Source organism: Tyto alba, unplaced genomic scaffold (assembly GCF_018691265.1).
Source record: "Tyto alba isolate M040663 unplaced genomic scaffold, T.alba_DEE_v4.0 Super-Scaffold_14, whole genome shotgun sequence".
NCBI lineage: Eukaryota > Metazoa > Chordata > Aves > Strigiformes > Tytonidae > Tyto > Tyto alba.
This window is the reverse complement of record NW_024881276.1, coordinates 58,505,606-58,527,428: the sequence shown is the minus strand read 5'-3', so window position 1 is coordinate 58,527,428 and position 21,823 is coordinate 58,505,606. Positions and strand designations below refer to the sequence as shown.

General features: G+C 44.6%; 2 protein-coding genes across 2 annotated transcripts; one reads left to right on the top strand and one right to left on the bottom strand.

Moving 5' to 3' along the window:
- The first annotated feature begins 722 nt into the window (after positions 1 to 722).
- Positions 723 to 10,392, top strand: C1S (complement C1s). Its single transcript, XM_032995608.2, has 12 exons — positions 723 to 925; positions 1,390 to 1,454; positions 1,885 to 2,086; positions 3,309 to 3,486; positions 3,752 to 3,877; positions 4,538 to 4,737; positions 4,943 to 5,096; positions 5,328 to 5,443; positions 5,652 to 5,730; positions 5,985 to 6,122; positions 6,638 to 6,712; positions 9,172 to 10,392. Exons 2-12 carry the CDS (start codon positions 1,450 to 1,452, stop codon positions 9,963 to 9,965), a joined length of 2,067 nt encoding a protein of 688 aa, XP_032851499.2. The 5' UTR covers positions 723 to 925; positions 1,390 to 1,449; the 3' UTR covers positions 9,966 to 10,392.
- A 2,747-nt stretch (positions 10,393 to 13,139) lies between these two features.
- On the bottom strand, positions 13,140 to 20,817 carry C1R (complement C1r). Its single transcript, XM_042788617.1, has 11 exons — positions 20,720 to 20,817; positions 19,658 to 19,886; positions 19,232 to 19,424; positions 18,907 to 19,050; positions 18,564 to 18,760; positions 17,935 to 18,082; positions 17,729 to 17,850; positions 17,072 to 17,150; positions 16,539 to 16,679; positions 14,651 to 14,725; positions 13,140 to 14,411 (listed from the first exon to the last, which is right to left on the bottom strand). The coding sequence occupies exons 1-11, from the start codon at positions 20,725 to 20,727 to the stop codon at positions 13,609 to 13,611; spliced, it is 2,139 nt and encodes a 712-aa protein (XP_042644551.1). The 5' UTR covers positions 20,728 to 20,817; the 3' UTR covers positions 13,140 to 13,608.
- Positions 20,818 to 21,823: the final 1,006 nt, after the last annotated feature.

Below are 21,823 nucleotides of genomic sequence, written 5' to 3'. Positions count from 1 at the left end.
ACAGGTCTCCTAGCTTCTACGGTGGTATTTTGCTCTTGGCTTGCGGGCACTGGATGGATTAAGGGCCCTACCTGGCATTAGTGTTGAAACTGCCTTCCGTAAGGAAAGGAGCAAGATCTAACTTGCTCCACAGCTAAGTCTGACGAACAGTTGCTCTTACATGAAGTTCACTTGGTAAATAAAGAGGTAGTTACGGGTTCTTAGTCAAGTTCTTACTTAGGGGAATGCTCCCATAACAAAACCCAGCCAAACAATGCACTCTGACTCCCGCTGGTAGCCTCAGAGAGGCACAACATTGAACAGGCCACTATCTTTTCCTTTTTTTTTTTTTCTGCTAACAAGGGATCTCTGAAGCATCAGATGAGGAGCAGCAGCAGCAGCAGCCCTGTGGCCACCAGGTTGCAGTAGCAGAGTGGACTCTGGCAAAGTGATCTCTGGACAGGATGATAATTTTTTTTCCATGCAAAAGCACTGGGCCAGTTCTCACATGGACTCCCCCTTTTTTACACCCTTTGGATTTTGTTCCTAACTTTTAAAAGGGAGGGGGAAGAGGAGGAGAGGGGAGGCAGCCGAAAACTCTGTTCCCCTCCCTTTTCCCAAAAGTCATCTGATTTCCCGAAAATGCCTAATACACACCAGATCTGTGTGCTTCCCCGCGCAGCCTGAGCCAACAGGATTGTGCAACTTGTTCTGGAAATTCCCCGTCCTGCCGAGAGCCGGCAAGCCGAGCATGTCACCCGAGCAGCAAAACTGGGAAGCCGCATCCCACAGATAGAGGGTGCTGCCATATTGCGAATTAGGGCTCTCTTCCCCAGCCCCCAGCCTTGGGTACATTTGGAGGAGAGTGTGCACAGGAAGGGAAAAGAGAAAGAGAGAAAAGAGAAGGGAAGAGAGAAGAAGACCAGACACGATCTAGGGAGAGAAGGTAAATATTGCAAGCGTTAGAAATGAGGAAGGGAACTATTCCTGAGCATTGCTGTCTGACAGCTAGAAGAGTCAGGACAAGCTTCTCCCCAGCCCCAGGGTCTGAGCATAATTTCTGAGGTACTGGGAAGAATGGATTGGGTACCCCGGGGGGAGGTGCTTTCTGTCTTAATTTGCTGTGCACCAGCATGGTGGTTGGAGACACTGGTGGTCATAAAGGGAGAACATGAGTACCAGTGAGTGCCACGATAGAGATCATCTCTCCATTTTTCTCAGTATGGAGCCTAGTATTCCTTCTTCATGCTTGGGGTTGCTGTGTGCAGGAAGGAACAGAGATACAAACTTGCTTTTGAAGCAAAACATTGATGTATTCTCCACATGCTGGGGTTTTAGGGTCTTTGACCTGCCTAGCAGATGCTCAGAAGCACAGGCAACATTAATCAATCACACTGTTTTTTGTCCCAGACCATAACTCCAAAGTCCAATTCCTGAAAGTTTTCAGAAAGGAAGATCTGCTTTTTCCAGATGTGGTGAGTTATTGAATCTCCAAGGGGAACTCAGGTCTACTAATAATTTCATTTTGTAAATTAGGTGGTTTTCCTGTAGTACTGTACTGATTCTTAAATTTGAATCTATCTATAGCCCAAGTAGCCTCCAGAACAAGGCAGTGAAGTAACGAATAGTACCTAAGGCACTTGTGTTCAACTCCTGCAGCATTACCAGCTCCTATAGAGCTGGAGAGTAGCAGAGAGTGTCTACTGAGGTTGTACTCATTCTGTGTGAAAGGCTACAGGAGAAAAACAAGCCCCATACAGCCACAGCATTGGTCATTAAAACTTCAAAACCAGGAGCTATGCTGCATGCTGTGTACAGCCAAAGACTAGCCTTTTCACTAGGGACTGTGTGCGTATGTGGACAGAGGAGACTACTGCAATGTCATCTTCCTCCCTCTTTTCTCAGGTACCTGATCTTCTGTCTCCCTGTCTGGGCTGATGCAGCCTCCATGTATGGTGAGATCTTGTCACCCAATTATCCTCAGGTGTATCCCAATGATGTGCAGGAATCTTGGAAAATCCAGGTCCCTTTGGGATATGGCATTCGTCTTTATTTCACACATGTGGATCTTGAACCATCACAGAACTGCGAATATGACTTTGTGAAGGTACTGTCCCCGTCCTCAAGTGAGAAAAAGATAAGAATGCAGATTAGAGCACAGAACAGCAAAGCTCAGAGCTGGAAGAGGAGATAGACACATCCTTCCTGTCCTGAGCTCCAAGAAGCCCAAATGACTGAGTGTGTCTGCACTAGCAGTCACTAAATTGATTTGAGTTTGCTTCATAACCACATGAGCATTGTCTGCCAACTGAGTGTCCCATCTATGCCCCCTCCTCATGTTTTCCCTGCATTCATAGGAGAAGCCTTCTTAGCCATCACTCACACCTCCGTATTGCAAAACATATTCCTAGACAGTGAGCTGTAGGTGTAAAAGGACTATTTTCTTAGGGCATTGCTTTTCTGTCCCTGAAATTATTCAGATTAATCCATGAGTGGACATGGATGATTTATCCAATCAGAATTTGATTGGAAATTATGGAGGTTAAAAACAGGCAAGAGATCTGTGTATGGATAGTGAGCACTCAGATAAAGTGCCGTGGTCCATTGCACCACAGTTTTCTATGATCTATGCACCACAGATTTCTTAAAACTTAGGGACCCACTAGCTCTACTCCATGTCCCACAAGGAACAAAAGATCAAGCATTTCCACACAGACAGAAACAAGACCATCATATCTTGCAATAGCCATGTGTGAAAAGGGGCAATAAGATCAGGTGCAGTACCAGGAGCCCTTGGAGAAGGACCAAGCTGGGACAGTAGGATGGATGTGCTCTGCTGGGAGCTGTAATAAACTAATGAATGTGTTAGACTGCTCTGCAGTCTGTCAGTGATTGTTTTTTGCCATTTTGAACCATGGTGTTGATTTTTTGTACAAGTGGGCCTGAGAAATGGATATTAACAGAGAATTTTCTGGATTAATTTGTATCTGAGAAATTAAGACAGGTATTTCACAGCTGGGAAGTCAGGAGGCTGGGACACTCCTCAAGTGTCTTACAAATGTCATGAAACTGGTTGTCTAGGAGCTCCATTCAGCTGTATCTTGGCTGGCTGTCTTCTACCCTTGGCCATCTCAATGGATGACACAGCAGCATTGGTCTTTCCTGCTAGCTGTGTGACATAGCTGTGCCCTGGGAGATCTACCTGAAATTGTGAGAAATGCATACAATTTAGGAGCCTTTGGCTAGCCACCCATAAGCTGAAAGACTCAAGTGTTGGTAATTACACACATTCCAGTAATGAGCTAAGACCTCTCTGCATTCTTCTGCAGATCCTCTCTGGTGGCCATGTTGAAGGCGTGCTTTGTGGGCAGAAGAAACCTCGTGCCCCTGGCTCCTTTATTGTGGAGGAATTTCATGTCCCTTATAACACCCTCAACGTGAGCTTCCAATCAGACTTTTCCAACGAGGAGCATTTCACTGGTTTTGCAGCCTACTATGTTGCAGTGGGTAAGATTAAAACAGCCTCCCCTGAATCTCTGCAGTGTCCACGCTAAGGTGGGAGGAAAGCTGACAGAAGAATTTTCCTTACAAGAATGCCTTCTTTAAAAGAGATCCCAGCACACAGGACTGCTTTCCAACATGGCCAGTATAAATGCTGTCCTAGATACACCTTTTCCTTGTTGTCCACCAGTGCATGCTTCACTTTCTCATCTTCTTCCTGCCCTTAGGGCCCTCTCCTAATCTTGGCTGTTTTATCTTTTCACACTTGCAGACTTGGATGAGTGCATGGATTTTGTGGATGAACCTTGCAGTCATTACTGTAATAATTATATCGGAGGTTACTTCTGTACCTGCCCACCAGATTTTTTCCTCTATGAGGATAAGAGAACATGTGGAGGTAAGAGATCTACATGAGGTATGGTCAAAAGCAAGAGTTAATTTAGGCCACGTGAGGTACTGTACATGGAAGACCTTCTCTATCAACTTTCTCAACCAGTTGTGACAGGTATATTTTGGGGGAAAACCACATCCCAGTGCAAATCTGAATTGGCAGTAGACCATGATTTGGGGAATTTCTATTAACATATTGTTAACATTCTTCTTTTTTTGTGTCAAGAGAATTAAGGAAATACTAAATGACATTCTTCAAAGACTGATGGAAACCCTTCTTAGCATACTGCTATCTGTGAATCTTTTAATCTCTGGCAAAACATGGCAGTTCAGTAAAGACACAACAATGGCCAAGGGGCTGCTTGACTTGAATCAAAAAATTGCAAAGTGCATGTTGAAGGGAGTATAGTATGGGGACCTGAACATGAGAGAAGGGGGCCTGAATTGCAGGTGGAAAGTAAAAAGGCAGGTCCCTAGATGTTAAAATCTGACTAGTTGGATAGAGAGTGGCCATGGTTTCAGTTTCTTGAAAGGGTACAATGTTGTGACATGGTTAATGCAGGTGACTGGGGAGACTGGAGATGTAGTAGAAGAGGGAAAGTTTGTCATCTTCATACATAGACCATTTCCTTTATGAATCCTATCTGTGTTCCTTCCTTAATCCCAGTGAACTGCAGTGGAAATGTCTTCACTGAGCCAACAGGGGAGATTACCAGCCCCAACTATCCCAACCAGTACCCAGAGAACTCACAGTGTGAGTACCGAGTGGCTCTTAGGCCAGGCTACTTTGTGACATTGGCCATACGCAGTGGGGACTTCGACGTGGAACCTGCCAACTCGGAAGGGAGTTGCCATGACAGCTTAACAGTAAGTGTGGGGCTTGGAAAGGGAGTCAGGCTGCTCTGGATCTCCCTTAATCTCATATTCAGAAGACCCCCTGACTGCTTAACTTTATTTTCAACTATGTTGCCTTTTGAAGTTCTTGGGAATACATTTGAATTGAATATATATTTTAATATCTCTCTGAGGACATTTGGTATTTCTCATTTCTTCTTGTTTGATATTTTCCCAGATTGTCTCTGGAAAGCAGCATTTTGGTCCCTACTGTGGCAGCAAATTCCCAGGTCCTCCTGAAATCAAAACCAGGAGCAACATTCTTGACATAAGCTTCCAGACAAACCATGCAGTACAGCACAAAGGCTGGAAAATACGCTACTATGGGGATCGTGAGTAAAACACTTGGGAAAGCATTCCCTCTGCTGCTGAGTTAGGGAGAGAGTTTGTCCCAGGTCAGATTCATGGTACAGCAGCATGTTAACATGTTGACAGCTGCTGGTATTGAGTAAACAGAGAATGTCTGTTTACTAGGGAAAATAATCACAGGGGAGAAAGAAGTTGGTGAAAGGAGAGTAAATCTTGAACCAGTTAATCACTGATTTCCACCTGTCTCTTCAAAGCTGTAACCTGTCCCCCAAGTGTCATCCCCAACTCTGTTCTTGACCCAAAGAAGGACAGGTATATCTTCAAGGACAGTGTGAAGGTGACCTGTGTGGAAGGCTATGAAATTGTGACGGTAAGTTACATAAAACCCCATATATCCTCTCTGGCCTTCTCAGCACCTTCCTGATGCCATTTCCCATCAGGTGTCCTAAGCATATTTGGAGATTCAAAGTTTTCACCACAGCTGTAGTAAGTGGAAACTTCTTCCAGCCACTGCAGCTTTTTGAGGACCCTCCATTGGAGTGCCTGTGTCAGACACATTTCATGGTTCTTTTCCCTAGCAACGAGACAGCATCATGACTTTTCACTCCAGCTGTCAGGACAATGGTGAATGGAGCAACTCCCATTACAGCTGTGTTCGTAAGTGACCTATCTCTGTATTGGGGGAGGCAGACTGGAATGGGGTGTTTAGGCTCTAGATCCGCTGTATCTCCAGATTAGGAGACTGCTGAAGGACTGGGATGTGAACATGTTGAAGGGACAGAGGAAGCGAGCACTGATGATTGTACAGGGACCAGAGGAGCTGAGTGGTTCCCCATCATATGGAATAATCATATTGTTGGGTGAGGATGCCCCTTTGATTATATTTGATCGGTTTTGTTTCTTCTCTACAGCTGTGAACTGTGGTGATCCCATTCTTATTGACAATGCCCAAGCTGTATATGTCTCCGAACTTCATAAGCCTCTGTACAAAGCTGCTTTCCGATATCAATGTGATGCACCTTACTATACCCTAAAAACCAAAGGGGATGGTAAGCATTGCCTCTGTTACACAAACATATTTCTTTGATCGAAGGCTTAAGAAATGGTACTGGGATCCTCATGGGGCTGGGATTATATCCCATCAGGTCAAGACTGGGAAAAAATTCTTATTGTTGTAGTGCTGCAGACAGTAGTTTTGTGTTGCCTTTTTGTTTAACACACTCTGGTAATGTCTGTACTTGGGCTGTTGACCTTCAATGCCTTAGCAAGTCCTTTCTCCGTCTGCCTGGTGTGTGAAACATGGAGATTTTTGTCACATCTAGCACACAGTTCTGGTGGAGAAGTAAGGGACTCAGGAAATCTGTTAGATGACATCCCTCCAAAATAGGGGCAGAAGCGTCCGGGTGGGGTTGTGTGCTTCTAGGGGGATCTCAGCGATGTTTATCAAGGTGTGCTTGCCTTGGAAATGTGAAGGTTAATACATCATTTTATACAGTAATCCTACTTACTCTCTCTTCATCTTGATTGTATCCTTATGGCACTTTTTTTTCTTGTGTTTTCCAAGGGGTGTATCAGTGCTCAGCCAGTGGAGAATGGGTCAATGGAGAGATGGGAACAAACCTACCAAAATGTGTCCCAGGTACTACCAAAAGCTGTGTATGTGGACGTGCAGCATATGAAGACTATTACTTCTTTCATCCCTCTGTTTTTAAACCGTTAAGCCCAAAAGTACAGTTGATCTTTTCTACGTTGTTTGAATCACATCAGACGGGGTATTTCTGAAAGTTGTGGGTCCCAAAGAAAGGTCCTATAAGGCAGCAGAAAATACCTGGAAACAAAAGTGGGCAACATAATAAGACATCTCATATAGTAGGACCCCTTCAAGTATCAGTGTATGTTTCTGCACCAATTTCCCCACCTTCAAGTGTGTACTTTCTCAAGTTGTTCAGTGCTTTAAATCTCTGTCTTCATTGCAGGTAGCAAAAAGTCTGACAGGTCAAAAGAAACCTTTCTGTCTTTAGTCCCTCCCAAGCTACACTGAGAGCTGTAGCTTCTCTCCAAACCTCTCCTGGGGCTAGTGGCCAGCTGTCCACTGGACACTACAGATGCAGCACTACAGGGAAAGATCTTTGACTACTCTCACTGGAAGTCATAGCCTGAACCCTTAAGGTGTTATGTGTTCTTCAGTATTCAGCTACTTACTATGTCTGAAAGCTCAGGCAAGATCCCTATCAAGGACCTTCCCATCCTCTCTTTGTGTACTTGGGAGACACTGAGGAGGGAAGTGCATGGGTACTACTGTTCTTGACTGCTGGTAGTTATGGCGGGGTCTTAACTTCCAGCTGATAGAGAGAATTTTAAATCCTATGTGTTCTGCATGCTGTTCATTTTACCCTCCTAGAGGAGGCAGCATGCCTAGGGCTAGTTGTACATGATGCCTGTTTGCTATTCCAAACCCAAAGATCCTAACTGGCAAAGTACAAAATCCAGTTGAAGATGATTCGACCCTCTTAAGAGCCAGTTCAGCCAGTGACTTGGACTATACAAGTGCACAGTGCAAAAGGCAAATTGTAAGATAAAGCTCAGGGAATTCAGTACCCAAGAGGAGGTTACAAAGAATATGAAGCCAGCCTCTTCTTGGTGGAACACAGCAATGAAAAACAGTGACAGGCAACGGGCACAATTTGCAACAAAGGAAATTATGACTGTATTTAACAGAAAGATGCTCCCCCAGAGCACTGAAACTGTTGTCCAGAGAGGCTGGCTAATCAGGACCCTGGGAGATGATCAGAAGTCACTTGTCAAAGCCTGGCTTTGCAGTTAGGAGGGCAAGGGTAAGGGCAGTTAGGGTTGAACAGGTTGAACTACAGACCTTTAACAAACTCTGCTTCATTTAAATTGGAAGCTACCGACTGGCTATAGTTCCTTAATCTCTGACTATATGACTAAGGGTTCAGTGTAAACAAACAATGGGATAAGAAATCAATTTCCTAGCTATGTCAGAATGATGACCCTTATTTACGCCCTTAGCACTCAACCTTAGTGCTCAACTGCAAAACCTTCTAGAACATTTTACCCAAAGAGCATGGAGCACCTCTGCGCCCACAAAACCCACAGATAAGATCTCCATTAACCCACTGCTTAAGATTTTACATACTAGAAGAATGGAGAGCAAAAAATGGTAAGACATCAGTGACAAACCTGAACACTTAACCTGAGACTATCTGGAGTTCACAAAAAAAAAAAAAAAAATGTAAAGAGCAGTGTCATATTTCTGAGAACTTAAGCAAATATTTTTTCTAAGACAATCCTTTCACCAACAGGACATAATTCAGCAAATGAAAAATGCTAACCAGAATGCAATTAAGTTGTGAGCTTTGACATACCCAATACTGGTGGGGTGACAACTGCTTTACAGAACAAGAATTTGAGAATGAATATTTTCAGCCTAAATTGAATGTTGATAGTAGTTTTGCTTGAATTTTCTTGAATTTCTCTGTAAATACTAGTTGCAAACTCTATCACATAGAATATAAACATTGGTTACTCAGAATCAAAAATTATTTAAAAGACCCAAGCAGGAGGGCACTGTGGGCTTTTTAGCAGTACCAAAGTACCTCCTGATTGTAACTGCTAATTTTCTTTTCTTTTCTTTTTTTTTCTTTTCTTTTCTTTTCTTTTCTTTTCTTTTCTTTTCTTTTCTTTTCTTTTCTTTTCTTTTCTTTTCTTTTCTTTTCTTTTCTTTTCTTTTCTTTTCTTTTCTTTTCTTTTCTTTTCTTTTCTTTTCTTTTCTTTTCTTTTCTTTTCTTTTCTTTTCTTTTCTTTTCTTTTCTTTTCTTTTCTTTTCTTTTCTTTTCTTTTCTTTTCTTTTCTTTTCTTTTCTTTTTTCTTTTCTTTTCTTTTCTTTGTCTTGTCTCGTCTTTTTTTGTCTTCTTTTCTCGTCTTTTCTTTTTTCTTTCCTTTTCCTTTTCCTTTTCCTTTTCCTTTTCCTTTTCCTTTTCCTTTTCCTTTTCCTTTTCCTTTTCCTTTTCCTTTTCCTTTTCCTTTTCCTTTTCCTTTTCCTTTTCCTTTTCCTCCTTTTTTTTTTTTTTTCCTCAGTCTGTGGGGTGCCTAGTAATCCCATCCGAGAGAAAGCAAAGATTTTTGGAGGCACTCTTGCACAAAAGGGCAACTTTCCGTGGCAGGTGTATTTCGATTACCCGAGAGGAGGTGGTGTCCTCATCTCTGAGAGGTGGGTAATGACTGCAGCTCATGTGCTGGAGGGATATGACAAGCCCAACATGTATGCTGGGGTAATCAATGTTGGTAGAGAATCTCTGTACCGGGAGGCCAAGCAGCTGATCCCAGAGGCTTCATTCATCCATCCTGACTGGAAGAAGCAGCCCATAGAAACCAGGACTGATTTTGATAATGATATTGCCCTACTGAAGCTGAGGGAACCTGTGAAGATGGGCCCAAACATCTCACCCCTGTGTCTTCCTGGTAAATCACCTGAGTACGAGCTGCAAGAAGGGACTCTGGGCTACATTGCTGGCTGGGGCCAGAGAGAGAAAGGAAGACTGCCTATTTATCTTTGGAAGGCCCATATTCCTGTGGTGGACATGGATAAGTGCCGCTCTGTGAAACCAGAGGGCTCTGCTGATTCCAGTGCTTACCGATTCACTGACAATATGATTTGTGCTGGTGGTGACAAGGACAGCTGTAAGGGGGATAGTGGTGGGGCCTATGCTATCCAAGATCCTCTTGATGACAGACGGTACTATGTGGCCGGACTGATCTCCTGGGGACCAAGATGTGGTACCTTTGGTCTTTACACCAAGGTAGTGCGTTATTTGGACTGGATTACAAATACCATGAGCAAGCATGAGGATGCAGAATCTTGGGAGGATTAGCTCTTTCTCCTTTCAGCACAGTCACCCTTTTTAATCATGATGGTTACATGTTCAGGCTGGCTGTGATCCTGTTCACTCTGTGTATATAACAGGCCTACTCAATGTGTCTGTGCTGAGTGGAGAGTCAGAATATGTATCTATTTCTCCCACTGTCATTGTGTCTGGGAAGGGAAATTCTCTTCCTTCCACTCCTAGTAGCACAAGAGGAGGATGCTATTCTGGATAAAGAGGCTCCTTCTGCTTCCTCTCATTTTTTTCTATCCCATTTTTTCCCACTTGGAGAAGACAGCCATGCCCTACCTGACAGGGAGGTTTCAATGAGAGAAAAATTCCTGGCTCCCAGAGTAGGTTCAGAGCCTGGTTTCTGATTCATGTATTTCCTGTATTGTTCAGTATATTTAACAGCATTAAAGAATGTCCAAATTGCCTTTTGTGCAATGTGCTATTGTGTGTGTCTTGCCTTTCTTCTCAGTTTAGACCTAGTTCTCCTTGAAACTCCCTAAATCAAGTGCCTAATCACATTTTGATCCACTACGCTGCCAGCTCTTATCATGCTGTAACTTGTGTTAGCTCACCTCTCTACCTACTCACTTCATGAAGTTCTTCTGAGATGGTTGCACCTCATTGACCAACTTACCATCAGTGAGGACTTCAGACTTCAGAATCAAGCTGAGCAGAAGACACATCTTCAAAATCCTTTCATTCACCTGTCCTCAGGGCTTTATTATTCAAACTTAATTGTGTTAGATAATAAATAAAACTTTCTTGATTTAAGGTAGTGTCGTGGTAAAAGATTACCTGACATGTGTTGGGGGTGTTTTCTGTACCAGAAAGTCCTACATCACTCACAGCTATCCTTCCACTGAGATGGTCAGAGAACTGGTGCAGATGGCGTATGATGAAAGATGGAGGAAGCTGGGTTTGTTCAACTTGAAAAGGAGGAATCTAAGAGGGGGATCTAATCCCTGTATTCAGATACCTAAAGGAGAGCGAGAGAGAACACAGAGCAAGATTCTTCAGAAAGGTGAACAGTGACAGGACAAGAGACAATAGACACAAATTGCAATAAGGGAATTTCCAACTGGGCTTTTTCCCAAGGTGTGGGTCAGCACTGAAGCAAGTGCCATAAGAGGCTGGGGGAATCTCTGTCCTTGGACGTCTTCATAACTTGCCCAGGCAAGGCCCTGAAGCTCTGAAGTTAATCCTGCTGTCAGCAGTGGATTGGACTAGAGACATCCTCTTCCGAGACTCTAGGAAATGGTGAGGAGAATGTGTGCAGCTCTTGGGAGATTTCATATAGATTCCCGAACTCAGCTGAAGCACCTTCAATTTTGTGTAACAACCAAAAGGTTATTTTGTTGTTGGGCTAGTAAGCAAGGATCTTATACTACATTCCTGAGGAACTGTAACCCACAGGATGCTGAATGCTTTTTACTTTTATATCTATATGTGCCAACTTTGAACTAGTAGGAAGTTTTATAGTCATTCCTTCTTGTTGCTGAGTAGGTGGACTCATGTCAGCTTTCATCTTTTGGACCGCAAAAGGGAAGTATCCACCCCTGGTAACTAGTCCAGGCGGCAATCTTAGCTCATGTTCTTGTGCAAAGAGATGACTACATTCTGGCAAAGAAATAATAATGATGCAGTGGTGCCATTGTAACAATATTTTCTAACTTCGTAGTATGTATTAGAATTTGATAATCATACAGACATGCCCAAACATCTGAGGTAATCATGAGCAAAAGCCACTGGAAATCTTACAGACTGCTACGTCTGGCTACTAGGAAGCTTCTGCTTTGGTATGTGATGAATACTTTAGCAGTAGAAATAACTCAACAGAGTATAATTTGGGGAAAATTAATCTACTTTAAGTTCTGAAAAAAGTGACCTTCAAACTAAGGTAAGCCATTTCCTTAGCTTCTATGACCACAAAGCCACTCAGGCAAGCAGCGTTAAATGATTGATTACTCACTAGCTCACTGATTAACTCCAATCTTTCTGGAAAAGGACAGGAAGACAAACTGCTGAAATCAATTCAGGACAGCAGAGGAGAAAAGGAACAGAAGTGTGGCTGAATTGCCCAGGAGTATGGACACAGGACAGATACTTATGTAGCTGGGATTGCTATTCCTAGGAGGGTCACAGATTCCTGTAGGGATTTGGGGCAAATCATCTTTTCCCCATTCCTCAGCTTCCCAAAGTTTCCTAATCAGGAGATTCTTTAAGATGGCTTCTCAGAAATTTTTCACATTTTTTACAAGGACTGAAGAGTTGGCTATTTGGTTGTTCTTGTCACCTGTACTCACTGAGCATTCCAGAAATTCCCTGTTATTCACCTGGAATACCTCCTAGTTGCATACATTTAATTCTCCCCTCCCTCCCCCAGACCAGGGTTTATCCATTACTCCTGTACAATTGGACACCTTGTTTTTCCACACTCTTCTTGCCTCTCATGCTCCTCTCTTGCCCGTACAAATGGGAAAAATCAACAGAAATCTGACCCCTGGAGATGATGGGTGAACTTATATCAGGTGTGCAGTTTCACAAATCACTCCCCGGGGTATATTATCTCAAAAGCAAATGAGAGATATTGACACCTGAGAAGTTCTGGAGCTGGATCTCACAGAAAACAGTGTGAGAAGGCAGCTGTCACCTTGTCCCCAGAGTTCCCCTATCAAACTCTTGCAGACTTCAGTTCTCTCGGTGATTCACAAGAGAAAGGTAGGTTGTCCTGCAGTAGCAAAACGAGTCAAGAGACAACTCCAGAGAATACCCGGAACACAAGAGGGGTCATTTTCTGTCTGGGTCAGCACCATTTTAGAGCTGCTGTCCTGCAGTCAGAGATTTATTTCATATAGTATGAAAAAAATGTATCCTCAGATTCTGATCAGTAAAGGTTCCTGGGCTCTTTTCTCCATGAGATTGGTTGGTGTTTTCTGAATGTGGCATCACACAGACAACTTATTTTTGCCTCCCTTGAAGCCACCTGGAGTTTCAGACTGGGTAGTCTAATGGTAGTTTTGTGACAGATGAGCAACTGCCACATGCCATTGCAGCACTGGGAAAACACTTTAGTGGTAAGTAAAGCAATCACTATAAAAAGTCCGTAAGTTGCTTCCAGTGATGGGGAATATTTAGTAGCCGTTGAAGACAGAAAAACATAACACACCTGGATTCTCCAGCAATTATTTTAATAGTTAACAGAATCTCACTGTAATCAGCACAAAGTACCACATCCTTCAAGAAAGTCTGCTGCCCTGCAACCTCCCCGCATAACAGAATACAAAAGCAGACTGCAGTAGTCTGATGATATCATCACCACTTCAAACAATGACAGGTTTGCTGCCATGAGATTTCCCGATATTATTAAGGCTTCATCCAGGAATAGGATTTGAAAGAAGTACAACATCCACAAAGGCATCCCACAAGCTGCCAATGGCACAGCAGCTTTGGTAAGCTTTGATGGTACCACCAAAAATTCATCAAACAGTATGGTGGCTTTCAGAAGTGCTCATGATGGTGGTTACGCGGTCTGCACGTTTGAAAAGCCTTTGAGATATCATCAAAAGCTTTAAGATACAATTTGCTGTGTCTAGAAATTTATATGCTATCGGTAATTCCTCAGCTAGTAGGACAGCAGCATTTAGAGCCCATCCTCCCTTACTATCTGTTTGATCCAGTCCAAATAATTGAGGATCTTGGTGTAGAAGCCATAACCTTCAGCACAGCCGATACCCCAAGAAACAATACCAGTAGCCACCCAGCGACCACTTTCTTTGTCTAACACTGTGAAGACACTCCCACTATCCCCCTGGCAGGTATCCTGTTTGACTGTGAGGAAGCCAGCACAGAACATGTTCTCAGAGAAAACCATAGGCATATCTCTCTTCTTACTGTCCAGCCAACTCTGACACTTCTCTCGAGCAACTGCTGGTAGGCTCACATACTTCAAATGGTTTGAAATAAAGTTTTTTTCCACACCAAAGCCACTCACATAGCCCATATGCCCATCCATGTAGAACGTGGTGTTGGTAGTATCTGGGAGACAGATAGGCAGTACTGTAGGGCCCAGGGTTACTGGGTGTTTCAGCTCCAGCAGGGCTATGTCCCCATCGAAGTTGTGGTCATCTTTATGGTTGTAATCTGGATGGATAAAGATCCTACGTACGGGGTGGTTACCCATCCTGTGGAGCTCTTCTACCTTGGTGTGGCCAAGGAAAATTTTAGCCTCCTCTGCTAGCTGGCCCAGGCTTACATTGCTCCCTCCTGCCCCTTTGGGCAAGATGGTGTGGGCAGCGGTCAGGATCCAGCGATCGCCCAGGAGCGCACCACCCCCTCGCCCGTGGATGCCAGTCAGAGCCTGCCAAGGGAAATTGCCTCTGCTTGCTGACTTGCCGCCCAAGATCCGCTGGACTTCAGTAATGGGGGTCACTGGCTTCCCACACACTGCAGAGAAATGCAAGGAGATCATGACACCCTCTGATGCCCTGGATTGTCTCCCTCTTTCCTACACCATCACTGTTCAATTTAATCTTTTTTTTTTTTTTGCCTTCCTGGATATATTTCTCTGTCCTCCCTCATTGATACCATTATCCTCACTCTCCTCCCTGCGCTGTGTCCCGGCTTTGTACTAACTGTAGTCATGAATTCATAAATACCAGACAAAGTCAGAGTTTTTTACTGACCTGGCAAGCAGTTAGGAATCCTCACCTGGCCATCTTGATCCACCCAGGTTCCCTCAGGAGAGCAGGTGAATCTGTCTATAGGATGAGAGGGAAATGAATGAGACCCAGGCCTACAGGTATGGGGTCAGAACAATAGAATAGAATAGAATAGAATAGAATAGAATAGAATAGAATAGAATAGAATAGAATAGAATAGAATAGGATAGGATAGGATAGGATAGGATAGGATAGGATAGAATAGAATAGAATAGAATAGAATAGAATAGAATAGAATAGAATAGAATAGAATAGAATAGAATAGAATAGAATAGAAAGGAATGGAATGGAATGGAATGGAATGGAATGGAATGGAATGGAATGGAATGGAATGGAATAGGTTTTCAAGGGGTTCTTCTCTCCAAGGTGTCCCACATGCTGCACTCAGCCCTTTCATCCCAAAGGCACCCTTCCCCACGAAAAGCTGCCTGTGGTATAGTCTGTAATGTCTCCATGTAGGATCGCATGTACATCTCAAAGCACCGCGGTTCCACCGGTAAAAGCTCAGGCACTGCTTTTGTAGAAGAAAAGCCTGAAGAGCCATCTGGGTGAAGTTAAGACTTTATGCTTACAGAGAACTGTTTGACCTTACTTAGCCCAAAGAAGGGACAGCAGAAGTAAAGACATGGATTTTAGATTCAAATTTCTGCTCTCTGTAGTTTGCAGAGAGTAGGACAAGGTGGTTTGTTCCAGAAACAGGAAAAAGATGAGTCAGTTACTGTACGTGCTCCGCATCTATTTCTGAGGCTATACTGCAGGTCAGCTAACTCACATGTCACCTTGCAACACAAATTCCACTACCTCCAGCATTCTTGCTCTTCTTAGAAAGTTTGTGCTGGTGACTAAAAATAACTTATATATAATTTATCTTACACTGTAGTAAATGTTTCCAAGAAAGTGTTTGCTGTTCTTTCTCAAAATTGACTAAATCATGATGACTCCCCATCAGAACTTGGCTGGTGCTTATATTTACTTGCTCCTGGTTTTTTTCTGATGAGATTGAGCTCTGACTCTTTATGAAGGAGTTAAACTCAGATGCAAGAATAACCAAATTCAACTTTAGTACCAACTTAAAGAACTCCTTAGCTGCCCGCTTCTGGCCCCAGTGCTAGCATGTCACCTCTCTCAGGCATGCTGCAGAACTGTGCATCCGTGCTGGCAACCATATCCAGGAACTGATTCAGCTTAAAAATCCACATTTTTTGTGGAGGCTAAATGAGCAACCACAGCAAGGCAATAATGAACTGCTTATACTGTTCTTGTAACCAAAGCTCCTGTGTCATCAAATCACATCTCAGGTGCAAAAAGAAGGCATGTGAATGGTTTTGAATGTTGCCTTAATTTTCCTGACCTCATGCATAAAAATAGATTTTTCTGTATGTATGTTATTTAGCCCTTAGATGTCTCTGCTGCCAAACAATATTCCAAAGAGGTAAACAGCATTACAGTGGAGTGGACTGTGAGTTTATTTATTTGCATCTGTAGCAACTTGGGCTGGTGTAGTGAAGTTTCAGAATTTTGGTGATTCCCAGACATCATGCCTCAAATTTCAGTGAAAGAATTAAATCCACTAGAGAAGAATACATCATGACTACAGATGAGAGAATAAGACCTGAAAATGTTAAGGAGAGTGTGGAGGAGGTATGTGATGGGCTCTGGGAGTGAAGCAGGGTGGGAATAGGCTGAGACAACAAGCTTCAGAAGCCATGCTGCAGAGCTGAGGAAAGATTGGAGAGCCTTCACAGGAGGAAAGCATGAGCCCTAAGCCTGGGGAGCGGAGACATTACTAACCAGAAATCTGAAAGGGCGTTTCACGCGCAGATTTCAATGTCTGTGTGGGATTAGGACTCACCACCCCCTGTTCCGGTGACAATGTGATAATATGGCTCATTGCATCGGTATGTGATCGCTGACTGGTAGTTGTTATTTGCAGGTTTGTGAACATAACTGAATGCCCCGTTGGTCAGGTTTGTAGGGTAGCCACAGTTCACAACTACAAAAAAAGGAAAAAAAAAAAAAAAAAAGAGATGAATCAAAGCCTTACTGCCTGAAGGTTTAGGCTCAACTTGAATCATCAACACGATGTGAAGGACCAGTTAGTGCAGAGGGCAGAAAGAGGTTGTTCAAAAATGGATCCCAAACTGGGATCTTTTGCTTTTAGATGTTACAACATTATAGCAAATGTTTAGTGATATTTTATGCATTTTTGTAGGGGAGGAAAAACATTTAAAGTGGAAAAATGCAATGAAACATGTAATGAAAGTCAACAGCATAACCATGAGTCTATGGCCACAGAGAATGTGAGTCATAGAGGCTGAACTCCCCGTGTTCCTGGAGGGGAAAAGCCACAACAGAAAGTATAATGCCCATTCTTGGATCACTCACTTTCACAGCGGGGCATGGATCGATGCCATGTCCCATCAGCCTGGCAGACAGCTGTGAAGGACAGCAGCTTTCGGTTGTCCTGCATGGAACAGAAAAACATCTTTGTTGGTTGTGCTGAGCCTTACATTTCCTTCCCCACATTAAAATATTGTTCTCTCCGTCCATCTTTTCATTGCTGTCCAATAGTTGTCCCTCTGCAGTCTGTTCTAGTTGCTGTCCTCTCCCTTTGCTGCCTTCCCACTATCCCATGTCCACCACAGGCTACAAATTAGCAGGCCAGGCTATCAGCAGCCAGCAATCATAAAACCGTGGAAAGTCTGGGGTGCTACCCAGTTCTGGCAATAGGATGGCAAGGAAGGCAGGTAACATCTTCTGCTTCGAGTCATATTCTTCCAAAGAGATATTCTCGTTTAACGTTTCCTGAGATCTTTGTCTCTCATCTTCTACGAGGGCTTTGCAAAACAATAACTGCATAAGGAAGGGAGCTAGGAAAGAAGAAACCACTGGAAGAAAGCTGATAGAAGCAAGGAAGAAACAGAAATTGCAAGAGGTTGCCATGAGTAAAATCTCCAAAGAAAGTTTTACTGAGAGGTGAGAGACTTACGCAAACTGAAGAGAAGCCAGAATATGGCTGAAGGGGTGGAGAAGGGATCTCACCTCCATGAGGTTGTACCCAGTCCTGCAGCTGACAACAAAATAGTCCTGAAATTGATACACAGGCTGCAGGTCTCTGATGACAGTAAACTTGTCCTGTGGGACAGGCTGTGGGCACCGTATTTCTGTTAGAGGATGAGACAAAGTAAGTTGGTATTAACAAATGGTGTAGATAGGCTGTAGTAGACTGTGGGGAAGAAATGTCTTACTCTCCGAGGTGTAGTGGATCTTCCAGCCACGGCTGAACCCTGACTCATCAGTGAGGAAGAGTATGTCCACCTCATTGCTGTTGGTTTCAATGCTGCCAGGTGACTCCTTGCCACAGAATTCACCAATCTCTCTCCCTCGTGCTTGAATCTAATGAGGAAAACATGTATCACAGAGACAGAAACACACATGCCTCCCTGCCCCAGTATCCCTTTTTCAATACAGACTAAGTTTTCTACAGCGCCTATGATGGTGAACAGGGCTGGTTGTTTGACCCATCTTTGCTGGTCTGAACAAAGGGCTGACCTATCACAAACTCTGCTTCTCCCTTATCATGGCAATCAGAGCTACAAACCCCTTCAAATCTTGAAATTAAAACAAAGGGAGATAAAACTGGAAGAAGGATGATTTTTTCGGCTCTACTCATAGGGGCCTGTGCCCTACAGCTGCTAACCTCAGGACAATGGTAATTAAGCACAATGAGGGAGAGACAAGGGATGAGCTCAGTCTTTCATGCTGGGGCATCCTCCCTGTACTGATCCCATCTTTCTCATCTGAACAGTGGTGTCCCCACCGCACCTGTCCAGGCCTGGCAGCAGGATTGGAAGTAGAGTTTGCTAATCCCTAGTACCTTGAGCTGGTCATAAGGACAGTGGACTTGCTGGTGTTCATCAATCTCAAAGGGTTCCAAGAACTTGAGGATGACAGACAGACCCTTTTGTAGTCGGATGCTGTAGTTACACCTGAGGTCTCCAGGATAGTGCTGGGGGTACTCAGGGCTGCTCAGGTACCCAGACGCCTCTGTGAACAACTCACTGCTGCACTCCACTGGTGTAGAGGAAGAAAGTAGAGGTCACATTGTGAGCTGTGTCTTTGGCAGCCCTGTCAGCTGCACCCTAAGTCAATTCTCCTGCTCTTCCTCGCTGAAGGGATCTTTTCCTGGAACCCTCTGATCTTCCAAAACTTCAATTTACCTTTGCAGGAGTGGTGGTCACTCTGAAGCTGGTAGCCAGCCTGGCAAGAACAGAAGTAGCCACCCACATAGTTGTGGCAGAAGTGTTGGCACTGAGGCCTTTCATCTTTCTCAGCAGCATTGTTTGGGTCACATTCATTGAGATCTGAAGACACAGGAGATACAGAGACAAGGGGAGCAAAGTGTTAAACCTCTCTGCTGTACACTGGAAGTACATAGAGATCCATATCCTTGCTTTCAGCTTCTCTTTATTTGCCTGACAAGGAGGAAAACTGCTTAGAGCTACCCAGGCTTCTTTCTGCATGCTTATGATATTGCCTACTTACCCACAGCTTGGTAATAGGCCAGGAACCCCCTGTAGGGAATCACTGTGCCATTGTCTTCATTGGAGATATCGGAGTGAAACACCAGGTGCATCCTGTTCCCCTTGGATACAAACTCCTTTCTTCCTGGGTGATTGCCTGTGGTTGACCCAAGCTGGCCACAGTATCGGCCCAAGTCCTTCTTGTCTGCTTTGATCTGTCAAGGTTGAGGGGAAATCACTGTAGCCTCATAAAACTCAGTCTGCTCCCTGCATCACTGTTACCCAGCCATGAATTGCCAGTACCCGCTCCACCCATTTCTCTTTAACTCCTTCTCTTTCCTTTGTGGGAAGCATGAGAGGAGGCCTGGTGAATAAAGAGCCATTGCACGTGGTGGCCACTAGATTCCCATCTCCAGTCACCCCTTGGCCCAGCTATCTATGCACATACCTTAACATAGTCATAGAAGCAGGACTCGGATGGCTCCAGGTCAAAATATCTGAAGGTAAGCTTCACCACATAGCCTTTTGGGACATGGATATTCCAGATGCTGATGTTATTGTTGGGATATGGCTTCGGATAACTGGGGGATCTGATCTCCCCAAAAAGCTTTCTTGGAACTGGACTGGAACTGATCACTCCAAAAAGGAGGAAGGCCCACAGGAAAAAAGGAACCGGCCTGTGAACACGGCAAGTAAACTATGACATTGCACAAAATAAGTTCATCCAAAATCAGGGGAGACTTCACAAGTGAACTGTGCGCTGCCTAATGCAATCCAAACAAGGGAGGCCTAGTTGCAGGTCCAGCTTCTGGCTTGGATCACTCAGGAACAAAGAGGACAGCTAAAATGAAGACACCAGCACTACCCAGGCTCCAGCAAGGCATCGTGATTCAGTCAAAGAGATTCATCAACCCAGGAAGCAGTTTGCCCCGAAGCAGTTTGCAGGAGCATGGGTGAACTCCCTGACCACCATCTGCCTATTCCCAACAGTCATGCTGGGTCCCTTAGAACCAAGAGGAGGTTTCATTCCCTTTGGCTCTGAGCTAGGGATCAATTCTGCTTATTGCTAGTTTAGGATCTTTGCCTAGTTCATTTGGTGAGGATCTGAAGATCTCAAGCTCAGTTTGCAGAGGAGCAACCCTGCAGTGATTCCCGGGCAGCCCTCCACTCAGTCCTGCCTCCATCTCTCTCCTCCTGGGGCTGGCACTGATTTTTTAACTCATTCAGCAGATCTGCCCTTTCCCCCTCAAGGGAACAGGACTATCAGTGTTCCTCCCAAACAAGCTTACTGCCCAGATCTCAGGAAAACACCAGCCGGAACGATCCTTTTTCCTCAAGCCTACGTGCTAGCAAAGCTTTAATGGAGGGACAGAGAGCATGAGTTTAGCCCCTCTGACCTCTTCTCCTTCCTGGAAGGGTTTAACCCGCCGGTTCCCGCCCCGCAAAGATGTGGTTGTGCGTCTCCCCTCCCCAAACCCGCCCCCCCCATACCCCCCCCCCCCCCACTCACACGTCCATGCTCCCGTCCTGCCGGCCGGAGCTCCGGAGCGGCGGTCAGCAAGAAGCCCGGCGGCCGCTCAAGTAGAGGGGGAGCGGGGGGGGGGGGGGGGTGTGTGGGGGGGGGGTGTGGAAGTGGGGAGAGGCGGAGGGAGGGAAGAGAAAGCCCGGCTGCAAAAAGCCGGGGCCCGGAGCCCGGCTCCCCCCCCGCCTGGCGCCTGCTGCCCTCTGCTGCCGAGCCGCCCGGCCCCACGGACACGCGGGACCCAGGCGCCGCGGGGTCCTCCGGGGAGGGGGCTGTCACAGCCCCACGGAGCCGATTGGGCTCTTTTGGGCGAGAAGGCAGGGGGAAAAGATTGCTGGAGACGCTGCTTAGGGGGGCTGAGCTGCAAGCCCTCCTAAAGATGCCCCCCCTAGGAAGCCACCCCCCACTCTTGCTGGGCAGTTTTCTGGTGTAAGGGAGGCGACCAGAAATTTTAGTCTTAACAAATGAATTTACACGGTTAAAAAAAAAAAAAAAAAATCAAACTATCAAAAAAGTCGAGTTTTCTCTGTTCTGGCTTGCTGAAGAGCACTTCAGAGGCTTTTTGGGATGGGAACTGGGACCTTCTTCGGGGAAGGCAAGAAATCTCAGATACCTGAGTTGAATAGATATTAAGAAAAACGAACAAACCTATAGAATTAAAAGCATTCCGAGAACAAGACCCTTCTGAAGGATCCTTCTTGCTGTTTCTTCTGCAAGCATTTTTAGGAGAAACAAGATAGATCGACAAGGCCTTCGGTATTTAATGGAGAAATGAGAAAATATAGCAACTTACAAACACATTTCAGGCTTTTCTCAGTGTAGGGCCCAAGACATATTGTGTGTTGCCAAGTTTGTGAGGTTTAAAATTTCTTGGCTTTCAGACTTTGGTGTAAGAGGTAAAACCCCGTTTTAGTGGTTTCCCTTAGAATTATGGGTGGCTTCAGGGAAACTAGCACATTCCTTGCATTGAAATCATAGGAAATAATTCACAGCTACAAAACATGTTGAAGATGAAAATAGCATTTAAAAGAATGAAGAAAGCATCTTTGGGATATTTATGGAAGCGTACTAGCAAACCTGCTCATCAAACAT

Excerpts from the sequence above, each read along its gene's own strand:
- C1S (XM_032995608.2), top strand. Across the intron at positions 5,444-5,651 it reads AAGGCTATGAAATTGTGACG|CAACGAGACAGCATCATGAC; the intron begins GTAAGTTACATA and ends TCTTTTCCCTAG. Across the intron at positions 6,713-9,171 it reads CCTACCAAAATGTGTCCCAG|TCTGTGGGGTGCCTAGTAAT; the intron begins GTACTACCAAAA and ends TTTTTTCCTCAG.
- C1R (XM_042788617.1), bottom strand. Across the intron at positions 17,851-17,934 it reads GATCCACTACACCTCGGAGA|AAATACGGTGCCCACAGCCT; the intron begins GTAAGACATTTC and ends ATCCTCTAACAG. Across the intron at positions 17,151-17,728 it reads CTGGGTACAACCTCATGGAG|GACAACCGAAAGCTGCTGTC; the intron begins GTGAGATCCCTT and ends TGTTCCATGCAG.